The sequence below is a fragment of the Phascolarctos cinereus genome, unplaced genomic scaffold (genome assembly GCF_003287225.1).
Source record: "Phascolarctos cinereus isolate Bilbo 61053 unplaced genomic scaffold, phaCin_HiC Scaffold_4;HRSCAF=312, whole genome shotgun sequence".
Lineage (NCBI taxonomy): Eukaryota > Metazoa > Chordata > Mammalia > Diprotodontia > Phascolarctidae > Phascolarctos > Phascolarctos cinereus.
The window spans coordinates 417,695,261-417,715,157 of record NW_027555847.1 but is presented as its reverse complement, the minus strand read 5'-3'; the positions used below and the strand labels follow the sequence as shown (position 1 = coordinate 417,715,157).

The 19,897-nt window shown below is 36.9% G+C and overlaps 1 protein-coding gene across 1 annotated transcript in view; it reads left to right on the top strand.

Moving 5' to 3' along the window:
- The window catches only part of MYO10 (myosin X), a 256,436-nt gene that overhangs the window by 120,057 nt on the left and 116,482 nt on the right, over positions 1-19,897 (top strand). Inside the window, exon 4 of the mRNA XM_021008633.2 lies at positions 15,847-16,034. Coding sequence (XP_020864292.1) covers positions 15,847-16,034 — 188 coding nt within the window. The remainder of the gene's footprint in view (positions 1-15,846; positions 16,035-19,897) is intronic.

Below are 19,897 nucleotides of genomic sequence, written 5' to 3'. Positions count from 1 at the left end.
CCCTTTGCTACCATTTTTTCCTTCGTTCTTATTCTTTTAAATTACCAGTTCTCCCTGATAATCTTTTAAAGTAGATACAAATATATACAAAATTGGTAGAAAATGCGAAAATGTTTGCAAATTATTAGAAATGATATTTGAAAGGTCCTACAATATTCCTTTTATTAACCTTCTTCTCCGGTAACTATTTATCGACTCCCTCATATGTACTCAGGACTCTTATGTTGATGTGGAAATAGTATAAGGCCTGCACCCTGCTCTCAGAAAACTTATGGTCTGGTTGGTGAGAGATATCAACACCTATGAAACATGGTGGATAACAAAAGATGATGTTAAATTATGTTAAATGATATAATATAAGCTACATGTATGATAGAATCTCAGCAGTGAGAAAAATCAGTTTAGGTTTTGTGGCACTGATGAGGATTGAGATGTACTTGGAATGGGTTTAACTAGGTTGATGGAAGAAGGAAGGACATTCTGGAGTAGGAGAGTAATATAAGTGAATATGCAAAAGTGAGAATGTGCGTAGTTTGGTGATGGGTTATTGAGGAGAGTGACTTGATTAGCGTAGAAGCTTTCATGTTCAAGGGAAATATGGTTGCATAGGTAGGGTTGGGCTAGGTTATAAAGATTTTTAAAATTCATACAGAGATGTTTAGATCTAAATAAGAAACTAGAAACTATTGAGGTGTTTCAAGCAGAGAAATGACTCATTTTAAAATTTAGTAAGCATTCATTAAGCACCTGTTTTGTGCAGAGCACTGTTGTTAGGTACACCGTTAGATTAAAAAAGAAGTTTGTACTTAGGGAGTTAACAGTTTAGTGTGGGGTGGAGGGAAAGTATAACAGTTATCACATTTACAAATAATGTAGCGTAACAACCCATAAATGCTTTGTAAAGTGTCAACAAAAGTTGTTTGTGATATCTGAGAGCAAAAATAGTGTTATTGATGGGAGATTGGGGAAGGCTACATAGAGAAGATGGAATTTGAATTGACCTTGAAAGTATGGGTGTATTCATGAAATATGAAAGTATTCAAGTAAAAGGAAGAAGAGTATTCCAGCTATAAGGAACAATATCAGTAGATTTAAGCAAATGAATGGATTCAAGTTTTTTCTACTTTGCTAATTATTTCTGCTTTGCAGACTGTAAATTCTGCCATTTATTCTCATCTAAATTATTTCCTGCTTGAACCAATTCTGGAACATCTTGCTGAGAAGAGGAATGCTCTCTTGGGGATCCACACTGCTCTGTGTTTCATTATGTGTTGGTTTAAATTTAATTTGTCTTGTAATATTAGTTTACAGAGATTTGTAATGTTTTAGATGCCTTAATAGTCATTCTAATTTTATGATCTGCCTTATAAATTGATTTGTTTGTGTTCTAGGTTTTTAACTGAATTTTGTTCCTCCTGAGAATTTTGATGATTTTTATTCTTTTTTCCTTATGTTCTGCCATTGCTCACTTTCTGGCTCTTTCCCCTTTGATGGTGAGTTTACCCTTTGTGGCTGGACCTTAAAGTTGTCTCAGCCTCGTCTTATGCTGATTTCTCCAAGTAGCTTCTGGGAGGACAGGATTTGTCCTAGATAGAATTCATTCTTCTTTCCTTCAGACACAGTGCAGCCCCACACACTTGTCCTTAACCCCAGTTCTCTCCGGGTTATGGCATTGTTCACCCCTTTTTTTATATCTACCACTTTGTGGCAGAGGATGGAGTAGATATTCTGGGGCAGAGTTTCTTCAGCTTCTCAGTCCCTTGACTGAGGCGCATAAAACTACTGAAACTCTCATACCCCCAGGCAGAAAGGAAATGCTTTCACATTCTCCTATATCTCTCCCACACGACTGGGCAGAGTTGAGGTTTGCTGCTGCTTGTTGCAATACGGAGCTAGAGGAAGGGAAGGGATGTTTTCAACCGGCAGAGATTATAGAAGAAAGGAAATCCCTGAGTAGGTCCCAAAGCATAAGGCAGTAAGTTGGTTTGCAGGCCCTGACAGAGTATGGAAAGGGGTGCTGAGTGAATACTTTAGGGATTAGTATTTTCCACTGTTAATTCATAAAACTGTTACTTTTCTTGGCTTCTTAACTTTCTCCTGCTGTGGAAAAAGTTGTAGTTGCTCTACCTCTGGTGCATAATTCCTCTCTTGGAGTTTGCTTTGACTGGAGGGAATATCTAGTTCCTCCATCGTATTGATCCTGTGATGGAAAACTGCTCACTGTAATTTCTAACGGTCTTTGAAGTGTACTAAAATTTTTATAAATTTCCGTAAAATAATGTCTGTTCTTTAAAACAGAGAATTAAGAATACAGCAAAGAAACAGAAGTATATAGCATGAAATTTAGCACTTGCCTGACAGAACTATCCAAAAGTGGGAGAAAACAGCTTTAGATTCATTTGGTTAAGGTCAGGCATTCTGAGTCATCCTGCTATCAAAAGAAGCAGACATACATGATCACTGCTGTCACAAAATTAAACTATAATAAAATTATTGGTTGTCCCAAGTAATTAGCACACAACTGTAGCAAAGCAGGAGAAGAACTGGGATAAAGTGCATTGTCTCTTAAATGAAGAGGGAAGATAGTTCTAGAAGAGTGGTTAACCTTCTCAGATGACACAGAATAGTTATGGAATTTGAAGAATGAGAGGGATGACTGGGTGAGCAGTGGTGACCTTAGAGAAGACAGTTTCAGTGAAGTGGTGGGATGTTAGAAGGGTTGACAAGATCCTGGTATAGGTAGTGAAAATATGAGTATCAATAACTTTTCAAGAAGTTCAGCAGTGTAAATAAAAGAGGAGCTAAATGGAGAAGGATGGAGTCAGAATAGTGAATTCCAGCCCTTTTTTTAGGATTGGGAGGTAGTAATTTTTGTAGTGATTTAAGTGTGAGGTAATAAGATCTGGACCATGGTGATGGATGTCATTGAAATGTAAAAGAGAGATATGTCAGGTATTTTGAAAACTAGATGTTGTATTTGGTGACTAGAGAGGAATGAGCCAAGGATGACTCCTAAGGTTTTGAGGCTAAGCAGTTGGAAAAATGGTAGGGCTAATTAATTCAGTAGTATAGAGAAGAGGATGTTTACAGCAAGTGTTTATTAAATGTAAGGCACTGAATATCTAAAGACAGAAATGAAAGTTTCTCCCTTCAAAGATCATATGTTCTGTTTGGAGGCAGGGGAAGCAGACACGACATGTATACAAGTTAGTATAGTACTACAAAAAGTGAGGAGGGAAGAGAGTGTTAAGAGCTTGACTGGTGGAAAGTGAGGAAATGAGAGTCATAATTGATGAGTCTAGCTTTGGACTGACTTGTCCCACTAAGATTCTCCAGCACTCATGTGCCTAGCTCTAGTGGGTTCACAAGAGTCAGATGAGAACTTTGTATATCAACCAGCTTTCCCATGAATGGACAAGAAGGGTCAATAGCAGCTTTTAAAAAAAAAGTATCATAAAAAATAAGACCGTGTCCTAGTACATACAATTTGGAAATTATCCCTCTTGGATGAATTATAGTTAAGCTTCATGCACAGTGAAGGAGACTCTCCCAGCCCTTGAGCAGCGACTCTAAACCACATCAGTAGACATGCTGCTGGATACAGCCCAGTGTACTTCAAATTATGGTGTTGAAGTTGACCCCAAAGGAAACAATTTCTGTTCCACCCTGTCAGCTGGTTAAGTTGATGGGCTGACCCAACAAACACAAGAGAAAGGAGTCAAGTAAACTGGAATTTAAGAACTGAGCTTGTTGTCTAAAAATAAGTGATTGGTCAAGTAGACATATGTTCACAACCTCTGCATTTTTAGGTGTCAAAAATTTGACTCCGTGGCAGTTTAAGCACAATCTGCAAATACATTTGACTTTATTCTTGAATTAAATATTGAAGCAGGTTTTTGACAAGCAAAATGTGGAAAGGGACTGGTCACTTAAAGGTATGTAGATTTCACTGGGCAGGTGAATTGAAATGACCCCTCTTGGATTCCACTTAGAAGTTTAGGATGGTTGTGAATACTGGTGGAATTTACTGTTTTGAATATGTAGCCTTAAATCTGTGTTTCATTTCCCATGCAGTTTTCCAAGTTGAGCTTTTCTAGAGAGGCCCTTCTTTTCTTTTTCCTTTCCGATGGAGGTGCCAAGGAGTGGTGTCTATCAATTGATTCAGGTTCTTTTACAGATGGGCTAAAGGCTGTCAAAAGGTCAGATAGTTAGTTCAACCTTGGCAGGTGGTCAGCTCTGAGGGAAGAATGATAAAATATGGTTATAAGGTTTTTTGTTGTTGTTGTTGTTTTTTAAATCTGAAATCAAGACACAGGCACTGCCAGAAAATGATTGTAACCATCTGTCAGACTATATGTATTTTTAAACTTCACCAAATATTTGTGCCCTTGAGCAGCCACTTCTGCACCATCAGTTTAAGATGATGGTAATCAGGAACTCTGTTATCATGATTTTTCCCCTTCTCCTTTTCTGTCCCCCTCTTCTTTTCTGACTCTTTCCTTTTCCCTTTTCTCCCTCTCTATTGTTCTCCCACATTTAGTCAAATTAAATGACAAAATTACTTTTAAAAAAGCTTTCAAAGCTTCAAATTCCTTAACTATGCTAATAACTCAATTTTTTGGAATCCAGTTACATGTTTTGTCAAAGGGGGCAGCTAGGTGGCGCAGTGGATAGAGTACCGGCCCTGAAGTCAGGAGGACCTGAGTTCAAATCCAGCCTCAGACCAAACACTTGACACTTACTAGCAGTGTGACTCTGGGCAAGTCACTTAACCCCAATTACCTAAAACCAAAAAACAAACAAGCCAAAAAAAAAACATGTTTTGGCAAAAATGAATGCTTTTTATTAGTTACTGTCTTTGTGAAACATTTTAATTGAATGGTAATCTAATTTTGTTCTTAAGTTTCGTAAAGATCATGGAGTCTCATTATAAATGTGGATTATTATTTAATGGATATGATGCCAAATCATAGTCCCCATCACTTATGTTCAATACATACACATGCACACAAATGTGTGTAAGTGTGTATACTCTTATGATCAACTTTTAGTACTGCCTTTCAGCATCATTATTAGGAAACTCCATTTAGTTCATATTATATAGCGAAGGAGTTCTTGGCTATTTTTGTGTCATGGATCCTTTGACAGTGTGGTGAAACCTTCTCAGAATGTTTTTAAATGCATAAACTAAAATGCATAGGATTACAAGGGAAATAAATTCTATTGAAATGTAGTTATCAAAATATATTTTCAAGTTCACAGACCCCAAGGTTAGAACACCTGATATAGGGGAAGTGATAGATGTAGAAAAGATGAAGCAACCTTTTCCATGCTTCTGTCCGCATTGATGGTTGAAGTGGAATTTTAATTGAGGCAACTTAAATTATCACACTATGATTCCTTTTGCTGGCCTACATTACAATATTGAAATCACTTGAAATAATTAAATTTCATAATTGAATACTAAATGGTGATATAATGAAGCATTACGTCCAATCTGCAGGTAATCGCTAGGGGAATTACACAGTCAACATGGGATAGTGAGAAGATCTCTGGAGTTGAATTCCAGTTCTTGCTAGCGGTTTGACATATTGGGCAAGTCACCTAAATTTACAAGCCTCAAGTTATTTATCTGTAAAATGAGGATAATGACAGAGGACTATAGTAAGGATAAAGTGAGATAATGTATGTACAGTGCTATAGAAATATAAACTATTCATCTTTACCATTGAGATTCTTGTACATCTCTGCTCAGAGGGCATGAATTCTTAGTATTTATATTAGTAAAATGAATTTTTACTAGGTAACCATGTTATATTTTCAAAACTATATTTTAAATCTTATTTATATAATTTCCAAGCAGTTCCATTGTCATCATAGGTATACCTTCCTTTTAGAAAATGCCACATCTATAAAAACCCAAATATAGAAAGCAAATACGTGGTGGGGGCGAATATGCATTTCACAAGAGAATATAACACCACCAACTTTAAATAGCTGGGTCCTTTTTGTGCGTTTGAAATCATTTGATTTATAACAGTCTTTTTCAGAGTATATCATTTGTGGGAAATGAGTATGAATGTTAGAGACACACATATTGAGATCATAGGAGTTCCTAGAAGTCAACACCATAGTTTGAAGCCAGCTGTATATTGCTGTCTCTGGTTTGCCTCCTACCTATCTGACCACTTATTCTGAATCTTCTTTCCAGGCTAATTATCTATATATTTATAGGGTCCTAGGTTTTCCATCTACATTCTCTCTTGGCAACCTCATCAACTTCCATGAGTTTAATTATCATCTCTCCACGTACAACTCCCTTGTCTATTGATTCTGCTCAAATGTGTCTGCTGAGCTTCAGCTCTGGATCACCAGCTATCTACAGGGCATTTCAAACTGGGATGTCCTGTAGACATCTTTAACTCATCATGGCCAGAACTGGACTCATTATCTTCCCCTCCTCCCAAACTCTTTTCTCTTCCCAGCATCTATTTTCTGCTCAAAGCACTGCCTTCCTTCAATTCTCCCAGGTTTGTATCATCCCCAGCTCCTCAATTCCCCTCACCCCACCTATCCAGTTGGTTGCTAAATCTTGCTGTTTCTGTCTTTACAATATCTCATCTAGATGACTCTGACTCTCCACTCACCTTCATTTAGAACTCCATTACCTTTGCCTATATTATTTTAACAGCCTCAGGTCTGTTCCCCACTCTAGTCCATCCTACACATCGTTGTCAAAATGCTGTTGCTTTTAGTGTAGATCTGACAATAGGATTTACCTGCTCAACCAGCAGTGACTCTATTATCTCTAGGATTAACTAGAAACTCTTGCTTCTTTTCAAAGCCTTATGCAACCTGGCCCCAGCCTATCTTTGTAGCTTCATTGGACATCATTTCTGTCAAACCCCCAGAACTCTGTGATCTAACCAAACTGGCCTTCTCTTTTCATCACACATCCATCTTCTATTGTTTTGTTTTGTTTGTTGATCGTCCTTCCTTCTTGAAGAGGACCATGACATCAGGGAGGTGACAGTAGAAATGACCGCCATCTCAAAGTCTGTGACCTAGAAAAGGATAAAACCCTCTTCTGAATGTCCTTCCTTCCTTCCTTCCTTCCTTCCTTCCTTCCTTCCTTCCTTCCTTCCATCCATCCATCCTTCCATCCTTCTTTCTTCCCCTCCCTCCCCCTCCTAAATTTGAAGTAGATAACTGGGCCAGGAAGAATGGACAAAACAGAAGGGATAACTAAATATGCAGGTATAGTTTATAGAACTTAGAATTGGAAGGGATCTTGGAAATCAGTTAATTGGTTTCAGTCCTCTCATTTTACAAAAGAGGAAGCTCATACCCTTAGACATACAGTGATTTATCTGAGGCTAGATAGTAAGTAGCAGCACCAGAATTTGAACACAGATTCTCAGACTTGAGATCTAGGGTTCTTACTATTGTTACCTCTTAAGTTCTAAGAATTCTGTAGATTGCAAACAACGTGAAAAAAATATTTGGAATGAAAAATAAGAGGAGGAAATGAAGTATTCAGGTAATAAGAGTGAATAGTCACCCATTTTCAAGTGGAGAAAGTGAAAAACTTAACGCGAATTAAGTTAAACAGAAAACTCTAAAGGCAATGAGTTTTAGTTTGCTTTAGAAAATTACAATTAGCTAATAGAAGTTGAGTGAATGAATAAGAGGATAATGCATTTAATTTTCATGCATACTTATATTCAAGTTAATTTATAGATGCTGTAGGGAAGATAGCAATTCTACCCTCTTCTCCATTGTACATTGTTCTGTTTTCTTTGTTTTCATGTTGGAAATGTATACCAGAAGGGAATGAAGCAATACTAAGTAGTCATTAGGTAAATACTATTTTTCTTTAAAAAAAAAAAGCTATGACTTTTAAATTTTTTTTAAAGTTTTAAATTTAGAGTTTGGGAGCCATCTTTGAACACTGGCATCTGGAGTTAACTTTCTGTGTAGTCATATATAAGAGGGACACTGAGTAAGTGGGCAATACCTAAATAAAAGATACACCTGAAAGATGTCTGTGCCTGGCCATATATGCAAGGGAATGAACGTCTCACATTATTTGGAAAATACATTTGTATGTCTAATTCTTTAAAAGTGTAAATGAAATTGTTTTTCACTGTCTAGTCTGAAGGGCTTGTAAAACTTTTAGAGAAATTAACCCATCATTTCTTTCTCCTTTGACATGGTAATGTGAGAGAACTCAGAAATAAATGGTGAAACTTAATTGTAATTAATTATGTGTTCAAGGAGATATAGTAACTGTCATATTTCTATAATATGCAAAACACAGTCTTTTAAAAAATAAAATCAAACCATCCTTTTGCCAAGTTAAATATACATTCTTTTGGAAAAGATAACAGGAAAGAAGATGTAACACTGCTTAAATTTAATTTTTGATTTTTAAATGATTCGAATATTTCCACCTTCATGGCCTTTTGATACATCAAACCTGTTTACTTCTTCAATTGATTTTCACTACATATGGATTTGGGGATTGTTTAAGCTGTGATAATGAACTTAATTTTTGTTTTTGTTTTTTTATCAAATAAAATCTGTCCCCTTCCATTAGTTCCTAGTTCAGTAGGATATTGATTTTTCTTAGACTTAACTTGCCAGTATGTAAGCATGTTTGCTTTATGAGTATCTGAATATGATTTGATGCATATATGACCTGTCCAATAATTTTATATTATGATTCAGTGACATTATGTTTCCCGTTGTTTCCATTTAAGCGTATTTTGTTCAGATTAGCTTTTTACACATACAAAAGCAGTCCTTTATCTATATCTCATTCCAAGAACATATTTCAAACCTCACTTTGATATTCTGTAATGCCTTAGATTCACCGTGGTTTCCCCAGTCCATGTGACAATGCTGGATGGACCACAAAGCCAGTTTAGTTTATGATGAGACATTATGCTTCGTTGGAGGTACTGAAGGATACTGGACTACCACTTTTCAGAGATCCTGCAAAAGATATTCATGTATCAGGCTGTGAACAAAGTACATCTAGATGACTTATTTAAGCCCCTTCCAACTTGAGGATTCTCTGGTACTATGAATATAACTCATGTTTCAAGAAATTTGTCAGATGAAAATCTTTTGTTAAGCTACTTTGAACTCCTCTTCATGTAGTCAACTGTACCAAAAGCTCTGAGAAGTGATTGCTTAGAACAGAGGAAGCAGATGGGGAAAAGTGGGGAGAGTGAATACAGTAACTCAGAAAACAAGGCAATTTATGAGTGTGTGTGTGTGTGTGTGTGTGTGTGTTGTGTCTGACAAAGACCCATAGCAATTAAATTTGAATACCTTAAAAGAGACATTTTTAAAAAAGCCTTCTATATCAGAAGGATTGTGCTGGTCTGTGGTTGAGATACAAAAATAATTAAGTGCCCAGTTCCTGCAGTTAAGGAACTCCTTATGTAGTAGTTTTTAACAAATAACACAAGTAATTATAATACAAATTGGGCTGTGGATGGGTATACAGAAGAGAATTCTGAGACTCTTAATTTCATAGAAACCAAGAAAAGAGGGTATGCAGAGAGTATAAGCCACTATGTGATATGCCGGGACAAATTGGGAAGAGTAAAGATAAGAGAAAGATCATTTGATATGGTGAAAAAGAGGTTGTTAGTGATTAGATTGTTAGTTGGAGAACCTGAGGGCTTAAGCTGTAGTTTTACTACTGAATTGCCCTGTGATTGGTCACCTCACATCTTTAAATCTCCATTTGCTTATCTGTAAAAAGAAGATAATAATACCTTTCCCTTCTTCCTCACCATGCAGTTGTGAAGAAAACATATGTACAGGACAATTTTATAAGCTATAAAGTGCCATACAAACAAATGTAAGGAATTATTTATAATAATAAAGGAATGTTTTCTTTTAGTATACAACCTTTAAAGAAGAATTGTAGTATGTCATCATTTTTAGAAATGTTGCCATGAAAAATAATTAAAATAGCATCCAAAAAGTTTTGGTGCTTGAAAGATGAGCTTCAGTTTCATGAAAAAATGCAAGGAAAACATCTTTTCAAAGGATGTGGAATAAATAATTTATTAATGTATTTTTCTGGATAAATTGTTATCTGAATGAGGTGCTGCATAGTGATAAGTATGCATTTGGTGTGTTATATTCAAAATTAGGTGTGGAAGGAAAAAAGCAAAATCATTTGTGAAATAACTGTCTATAAAATCATTTTGATTATAATTATAGCTTATGTTTCTATAGTGCTTTACATTTTGCAAAGGTCTTTCCTCACAATCAGTTTTGTGATAGTAATGGAACAGAATATATTTATGATTCTTAAAATATCATACTTCTTTAATTGTACCAGAGAGTCTCCTCATCTAGGAAACTTTAAAGTATTTGGTGACTTCACTCAAGTAAAGTATTATCTGTGAATAGGAGTCTGTGAATACTCTTTTGATTCTGTACAGAACATTTTTAAAAATGCTGTCAAACAGGCAAGTATATGTCTCTCCCCATTTTATGCCTTGCTAGTTAAAAATACTTAGGCACTCAATAAAGTTTTCTTTGTAGTTATGTCTATTATAGCATTATATGATTTTAATATGTGAGAGACACCTATTTGAGAAGAGCCTTCAAAACTATATTGTTATACTGTGAGTGGTGTTTTAAATTACTAAATAACAGACATAGCATGAATTTATTTTCTTTAGAATCTACTGGCTGCTTCCTTGCTGGTTCCAAACATGCTCATGTCTCCCCCATCCTTAGAAAAAACCCTCACTTCATCCATCTATCGCTGCTATCATCCCGTATCTTTTTTATTTTTGTGGCTAAATTTTTTTGAGGACATCTACAATTGGTTCCTCTACTTACTTTCATTTCACTTTTTTCTTAAGTCTCTGCAGTGTGGTGTCTCATCTCATCATCCAACCAAAACTACTCTCTCCAGAGTTGCCATTATTCTATCTTCTTTTCTCAATCCTTATCCTTCTTGACCTGTCTGCATCCTTTTTTTTTTTGTCAACTAACCCCTTCTTCTTGATATTCTCTTCTTTCTAGTTTTTGGTGATATTTTTCTCTTCTTGTTATCTTCCTCACCTGCTCCTTCTCACTGAACTTTGCTCAGGTAAAAGTGCATGTCCCCCACTGTCCTGAGACCTCTTCTCTTCTTTCTGTCTCCTTACTACCTTGTTTGGTGATCATATCAATCCCTATGGCTTTGTTGTCATCACTGTGTTGATGATTCTCAAATTCCTTATCTAGCTCTACTCTCCTGACCTCTAATCTCACATCTCTAGCTGTTTATTGGACACCTCAGACTGATTGTCCCATAGACATCAAAAACTCAACACATCCAAAATTGAACTCGTTATCTTTTCCCCAAGGTGTGGTACCCCAAGAGCACCACCATCTTCCTAATCACTCAGGCCCACAACCTAGGTGCCATCTTCAAATCTTCACCCTCACCCCCCAGACTCAATCAGTTGCCAAGTACTATGCAATATCTCTCTCATATATATCCCCTTCTTTCCTCTGATACTCTCACTGTCCTGGTCCAGGCCCTCATCACCCTCATATCTGGACTATTAGCCTGTTAGTCAATCTCCCTGCCACAGTTTTCTTCCCACTCCAGTAGGTCCTCCCTTCACCTTCCTATCAGTGAGATCTTCCTAAAGTGTAAGTCTGACCAGCGCCATACCTCCCTCCACACAATAGGCACTTAACAAATCCTTGTTTTGAATTAACTAGTGTGTTCAGTTGGATTATTTATTTTTAATATTCATCTTTTTAAAAAGTTTGAGGGTTCTAAATTCTCTCTCCATCTAGCCCTTCCTCTACCAATGTGAAGTCATACAAAACGTATTTCAATATTAGCCATGTTAAAAAAAAATGAAAATGAAAATGAAAAAAGTATGCTTCCATCTGTACTCAGAGTTCATCAGTTTTCTGTTCAATTGAATTATTGAAACTGTTCTTTATATATTAGTAACATGCTATATGTTGATTACAATAACTTATAAAGAAGAAAGCCTTTTGAAAAGAAACTATAACTTGTGTGTGGGGAGGGGCAGTTATAGTAAACCAAACTAGTACTTTAAACATAGTGATATTCTTTTTAAAGGGAGAAAAAAGATATGCCACTTTAAAAAAAAATATGATTGGTAGTTGATATCTTAAGTTATTAGCAAACAGATATACTAAATTATGGCTTTTTAAAAAAGTTCAGCCTCATTTATTTAACTTGTAATTGAGAGAAAAAGAGAGAGAGAGCGCTGGAGTAAATCCAGTGAAGACTAGACTTGGACAAACCAAAATATAAATACCAATTTCCACAGGATGAAGAAAACAAGTCACTAGTTTCTAGGAAAGAGATTAATTTTTTTCCCTATATTTATTTTAACATGGCAGGGAAAGCACATTTTATAAACCACAGAAGGGTGTTTTTGTTTTTATTTTTTATGTTTTTGCCTTGGAATTACTCATACCTTGTCATACCTTGGAGTGCTTCCTCTACTTCCATCCTCATCACCATGATCTTCCTCCTCCATATAGAATGCAGAGAAGTTCAAGAAAATGTTACACAACCCTATTGACTTTATCCATTAAAATTTGTTACCTAGTCTCAACTTAGTTCTCACTGCCGAAAGACAATTCTTGTCATTTTCTTTACTGGTGTTCTTTTTCATGACCCATAATATTTGTTTCAGACTTTCTTTCCCTAAGCCTCCCACACCATCCCTGCCACTTTGCTCTTGACAAAAGACTGCCGCATACTGCTGAGTAAAGAGATGTTTTCCCCCAGTTTCTCTCTCTCTGTCTTATTCTATATTTGGAATCCTGTGGTATCATCCCCCATTCTCCCTTCCTGTACTCCAGTGTCTGATAGAAAGATATCCCTTATTGCCAAGATCAGTCCCTCTACCAATACCCCAAAACCAACCCTTCCATTCTCTTCCAGCATATTGCTTCCACGATGATTCCACAATCATCTCTCATTCTCTGATCTTCATTCTCTCCCTCCCCCCACTGGGTCTTTTCCTGTGCCCTACAAACATATCACAGTGTCTCTACTATCCTTAAAAAATCCTCACTTGACTCTATCCTTCAACTATCTTCCTATCTTTCCATTTCCTTCTTTATCTCACTTCCTAACCTTTTACATTCTCCAAAGTAATCTCTCTTAACATTAGACGTTTTTCCACTGCTCCCTCTTCCTAGATGTTTCCTCCTCTCTGGGTTTTTGTGACATGGCCTTCCTTTTTATTCCCCTGCTCTTCTGGCAGTTCCCCTCAGTCTTATTTGCTGGCTCATCACCTTGAAACTGTGGCTACAACCTGCAGTCTCTATCTTAGGCCCTCTTTTGTCTCTATACATTCTCTTAGTAACTTCATCAATTTCCATAGGTTCAGTTATCCTCTTTATACAGATCCTAGATCGATGTGTCCTGCCCCATTCTCTCTCCTGAGCTCCAGTCCCAGATAACAAACTGCCCATGTCCCAGGACATAGGCACATCCACTCCATTTTGAACTTGACTATTTCTATTGAGGGTTTGCAGCCTGGGAGTCTTTACCCTTCATTTTCCCTCAGCCATCCCAGCCATTCTGTTGCCGAATGTTGTGACTTCAAACTCCACATGACTACTACCCCAGCTGGGGCTCTAATTTGCCAGACTACTGCAATAGCCTAATTAATCTTCCTACCTCAGTCTTTCTCCAGTCTATCCTTCAGATAGCTGCCAAAGTGCTCCTCCTAAAGCACAATTATGACCCAGAAAGCTCCAGAGGTTACTTTTTTCTTTTGCCTCCAGAATCATTTAATGAATTTTTTTTTCAGAGAAAGAGGTATTTTTTCCCTGGTCCAGGTCTAGCATGCTCCTAGACTTATTATGCATTATTTCTCTCAGACGCCCTATGATCCAACCAAACTGGCTTCTTGCTTTTTTCTTATAAATATTATGTATGCCACTCCATCTCCAAGTTCCATATTGCTTAGGATGTCCCCTCTTCCTAGAGTGTACACTGTCCTCTTCTCTTCCTCTTAGAATCCTAATTTCCTTCAGAACTCAACTCCTATCTAGTGTGATATCTAGTGCCAATCTAGCAGGACCTCTTATCTAGTATGAGACTTTTCCTGGTAACCACCCACTGGCCCCACCCCTACCCCACCCTCCATTATCTTCTATTTACTTTGTATTTATTATACGTGTTGCTTCTCCTTCTGAAACACATGTTACTCAACTATTTTTTGGTCCATTTTTGTCTTTTCATCCCCAGGGTCTGTCACAGTTCCTGGTACAGAATGGTTGCTTTAGATGTTGTTTGATTGAGATTGGCTGGTTCTGTTGCTGACTTGTTAGTTATATTAAATAAAACAGCATTAACTTGAATTGTTCTTGGGAAGGACTTTTTGCGGTGGTCATTTACTACAACCCACTCACTTTACGAATGATGAGATCTACAAATGTTACATGACCTACTTAAGGTGGCACCTCTAGTTTAATTGTAGAATTAAGAATGGAACATAGGTCTCCTTTGCCTTTCCTGAAGGACTCCTATGAAAAGAAGATTAGATTCATTATTAACTGTGTCTCCAAAACTGGGAACTAGGATAAAATGGGTAAAGGGAAAAGGGAGGGAGGAAACTTATATAGTGCCTGATACATGCCAGGTACTGTGATAAGTGCTTTTTACAACTATTATTTCATATGATGATTTCAGTAACCCTGAGAAGTAGGTACTATTATTACCCCCAATTTACAGTTGAGGAAACTGAGGCAGAGGTTAAGTGATTTACTTCTCCAAGATCATACAACTATTAAGTGTCTAAGGCCATATTTTATAAGTAACATTTATATAGCTCTTATTATGTGCCAGGCAAGCGCTTTACAATTATTATCTCAGTGAATCCTCATAACAACCCTAGGAGGTAGGTATGTATTATTACCCCCATTTACACATGAGAAAACTGAGGCAGGGTTTAAGTGACTTGCTCAGGGTCACACAACTAGAAGTGTCTGATACTCGATTTGAACTCAGGTCTTCCTGAGCCCTGTCTTAGCACTCTATCTACCAGCTGCCTTCAACATTAATGACAACTAAGGATCATCAGGAAAGGCAGCTAGATTATGTGGAGGTTGATTTTGGCTCAAAGTACAGACAAACTTTCTAACTGTTAGAGCAGTCCAACAATAGATTTGGCTCCTTGTGAGGTATTGATATTATGATCAGTGGTAATTTGAAATAAGAAGCTAGATGAACTTTTTTGGGGGGGAGGGGGCAGGTTGTAGTTGAGGTTAAGTGACTTGCCCAAGGTCACACAGCTAGTAAGTGATGGACTGCGGTGTTTTAGATAGTGTGCCTACATTGGGCTGGGAATTAGATTAGATAACACTTAAACACCCCTTAAAAACACTCAATTTATTGGCATAAGATAAGATGAGGTTAAGAGGAAGTACAACTGTAATCATACCCTCTGAAAATGTTAGATAATAAATAAACCTGACTTTAATACAAAAGACATTTTCTGTAGTTACACAAACTGCATTCTTTATTAGGTTATGTGTGTTCAGACTATATCCAACTTTGAAAGTGGAGACATGCCAAGTTAGAATTAATATAGAACTGCTATAGGGTTAAACTCTTTCCTAGTTACTTTTCTCATAATAATAACCTAGAATTTGCACAATGATCTAGAGTTTGTAAAGTGATTTACCTATGCCACCTCATTCTGTGTCTTATGAGATGATTTCTAGAAGGGAGAGCAAAAGTTCTTGATGGCTTATTTCAATCTGCTACTTGCAAACCTGTGAATCATTGTGTTTCCCCTCTGTATGTATTTACAGACCTATATTGGTTCCATTATTGCTTCGGTGAATCCTTACAAGACCATTCCTGGCCTGTATGACCAGTCCACAATGGAGCACTACAGCAAGCACCACATGGGGGAGATTTCACCTCACATCTTTGCAGTTGCTAATGAATGTTACCGCTGTCTATGGAAACGTCATGACAACCAGTGTGTTCTCATCAGGTAAATGGATGTGATTTTAATCATTCATGATTCTGCTTGTATGTTTTAAACAGAATAACGTGAGAGCATCATCGTAATGGAGACTGGGGAAAAGGGCCAAAGATTTGGGGTGTGGGGCATTAAAGGGGAAATTGGCAGACAAGAATGACATGAAGTTAGCCAAAAAATACTATTTGTATATTTCCTCATAAACCTCTTTAATTATTAGGTCTCTGAGGATGCAGTGTCACCACATGCCCCAATTATCTCGTGAAAGAAAACATGTTTTGCTTATGTACGTCTTAGAATAATTTAATGGAAAAAATATTTTACACCCACATACTGTTGCCTTTTGAATTACTACTTCCTTTCATTACAAATGCCTTTTTTTCTCTTTCAAACTTGAGCGTGCCTTTTTGAACAGTTTGATAATCTGTATTTACTAGGCTTGAAAATTGTATCTATCTGAAGATCTTTTGGGAGCTCATTTGGAAAAAAACATCTACAATTTATTAGTTATTTAACTAAAGATAATTATTCTACCTTCTTTCTTCCATTGTTTGACTTTAATTGCTCTTTAATTTTATGAGGATTTGAATAGTATTCCATTTGCTGTCTTCAATACTTTTTATTCCCCTAGCACTTCGAAGTTGAAAGTGTTTCACACTTACAGAGCCAGCTTCTGCCCTCATACATACACTCATCTTTTATTGATTTTTTTTGGCAGCCTTTACTGTGCCCAGGCAGGAAAACAGAATGAAAGCCATTTGGCACTCAGGGATTGCCAAACACCTTTATTAACACACATTGATTTGGCTATTTTCAGTTGCCTTGTCTCATCCATGAAACTTCCTCTCATCTTTTTTCATCTAGTGAAACCAATTCAATAAAAGGAGTTGTTTAGAACCATATACTTGCAATCTAGCTTTGTAGCCACAAGTTCTGTCTCTTCTTCTTCCTACTGAACAGTGTTGTCCTTAACTCCTGTTTTACTACCTGAGTTAAGCTGAATCAAAATGGCATGTATTTAAGTATTTGGTCAAGGATTCATTGATGCAATAATACCTCACTAAATAGGACTCTCTGATTTCAGTCTTTAATAACCTAACAACACAGTCTTGAAATTTGAAGGGCAGATGGGTTTAGTGAGGTGGCTTAATAGTCAAAAAGACCTGGGTTCAAGAACAACCCTGAAACATGCTGGCTAAGTGAGTCAGAGGTAAGTCAGTTAACTTTTCAATGTCCTGAGTAATTTTCTAAGACTCAGGTTTCAAAATAGTTATAGATCTATGTCCACGGAGGGAGACCTGCTATAAGCCAATGATATCACAAGTTCAGATTAAAGAAAAAAAAAAGTCCTTGTGAATAGGAAACCCCCTCAAACCAGTGCTAATCAGCACTATAGTCTTCCTTGCCTGGGGTCACTGAGAGATAACTGATTTGCTCAGGCTGACACAGCAGCCAGTGTATGTCAGGGACAAAACTCAAGCCCAAATCATCTGGACTCCATGACCAAGCTTTCTTTGTACCATCTATATGGCCTCTCAACTCTGCATTTCCCATGAAAAAAAGGTTCACTAAGCATATACTAATAAAAATCACAGACTGAAAAAAGCTTTTGTTAATAATTATTATGTGATCTACTTTAAGGGGGAAGGAGAAAAAGACATTAGCATATGAGCTGTATTAAAAATACAGTCATTAATTTCAAAGCGTCTTATTTTAGTAAAACAAACTACTAATAGACAAACAGATCTCTCTTGGAAAACTTCCTGACAACTAAGTTGCTCTTTGTACTTGAGAGTAATTAAAATGCATTTCCTTAAAAATCCCATAATGCTTCCTTTTGAAAACTAACCACAGCCTCTTCCTACACCCCCCACTCCTACCAACCTTCTACCCCTGGCCAAATCTAAAATTCTTCTCCTTTGTTGTGTCTTACAGCCATCAAAGTTTAATTTCTGTTATTTATGTTGAAGACTTATGCTAATTCTGTCCTCAGGGTCCAAAACAGCCAAGACCCTTTGGCTCAGGTTCAAGGTAGCTCTTGCCTTGTCCCTATTCCATAGCAAAACTTGCTGAAACAGGTCAGGGAGCATTTGCTAAAGGATACTTGTGAAAGAGTTGATGCAGAACTGTTCTACTTCTAGATGAGTTGTAAGACAGGCAAACAGCACCTGCTATCTTTATCCTCATTTTACAGATGAGACAACTGAGGCTGGAAGAGGTAAGCGACTTACCCAGGGTCACACAAATAATGAAGTCAAATGTGAATCTTCTGGAATCTAAGCCTAGCAGTCTATCCCTATTTAAGGGACTTAACTGTCTCAATGAGGCAAACTAACTCAAGAGAATTCAGGAAGCCAAGGACACATAGTTAAATAACAAAACAGGGATTTTAATCCAGGTCTTCTTGATTATAGGTTCAAGGCTCTTTGTACTACAGTTTTTATTTCAGTTTCTTGGGTTATTAAATACCTAAATAATTAATTACTGATTTCAGTAGGGAAAAAAAGTGAAAGACCACAAATCCATTTGACAGAGTAGCTTTGGCATTCTAGATGGGAAATTAGAATGTGATTATTGTACTTATTCATGTGTAATTAAAATATTGCTCTGTAGAACAATCATGGAAAGCTGCTATTGTATAATACAAATGTGAACATCATAATTTTATATAGATAAAGCTACAATAAACTTTCAGACTCAGGAGAGATTTTAAATTGGGATATTTTACTTATTAATATACATTTTCTTTTTTAATTTTTGCTAGAACTTTTTTCATTCAGAAGAAGGAGAAAACAAATCTTTTAAAATGGGAACAAACTGTAGTTTCCATTTAGATTTCCTTGAGCATAAAGTGCCCTCTTGTGGACTTACTCAGTTTTGTTACTTTAAAAGCGTCCTGTCTTTCAACTTATTTCTCACATGCCTACTATGCATTCTATACTTTATGAAAAGTGATTAGGCACAGCAAAACATGCCTTAATGTTGATTGATTTAATCTAATACCCTCATATTACAGATGAGTAAACTGAGGCCCAGAAAGATAAAATAACTTGACTTGAATTTCACCTTGCCATGTACTGGAAATACAAAACCCAAAATGAAACAGTTTTTATCTTCAAAGAATTTACATTCTGTTTAGAGGATACAGCATGTATCGAGGGGAGTATATTCATGATTAAAGTGAAAAAGAAAATGTAGCAATCTCATTCAATGAAAAGTTAGAGCTAAAAGACCAGCCTCTATGATGGAGTCCTTCCCCGCCCCCCTGACTCTCTTTTTCCACTTTTTAAACATTATGGGTGTTGCCTTCCTTCTCTGTCCCCCCAAGGTGACTTGTAATGTATTCATGTATAGCAAGGCACTACATAGCTACTGAATCTTGAAGTAAGCCCCTAAGTGAGTACTGTATATCCTGTGAATTGGTCTGTTGAGTATCTTCATCATTCTTTGGTGCTTTTCCTCTCTGAGGCATGAAGGCTAGAGAGATTTTGATGCCATTAGTGAGCTGGGAGAGCTCTCTGATCCTGAGTGTGACACAAGTTCTGTCAGGATTACTCTTGTTTTCAGAGATAATTAGGAGGGGCCAGAATTGATTTAGTTGCCAAAAACGGTATCTTTGTGTTGCTGGGGCAGCTAGGTGGCTCAGTGGATAGAGTTCTGGGTCTGGAGTCAGGAAGATCTGAGTTCAAATCCAGCCTCGGACACTTCCTATCTGTGTGACCCTGGGCAACTCACTTAACCCTTTTTGCCTCAGAGTCAGAGAAGGAAATGGCAAGCCACTTCTGTATCTTTGCCAAGAAAACCCTAAATGGGATCAGGAAAAATAAAACATGACTCAACAACAGCAAATCCTTGTGTTGAAAGTTATGTTGAGA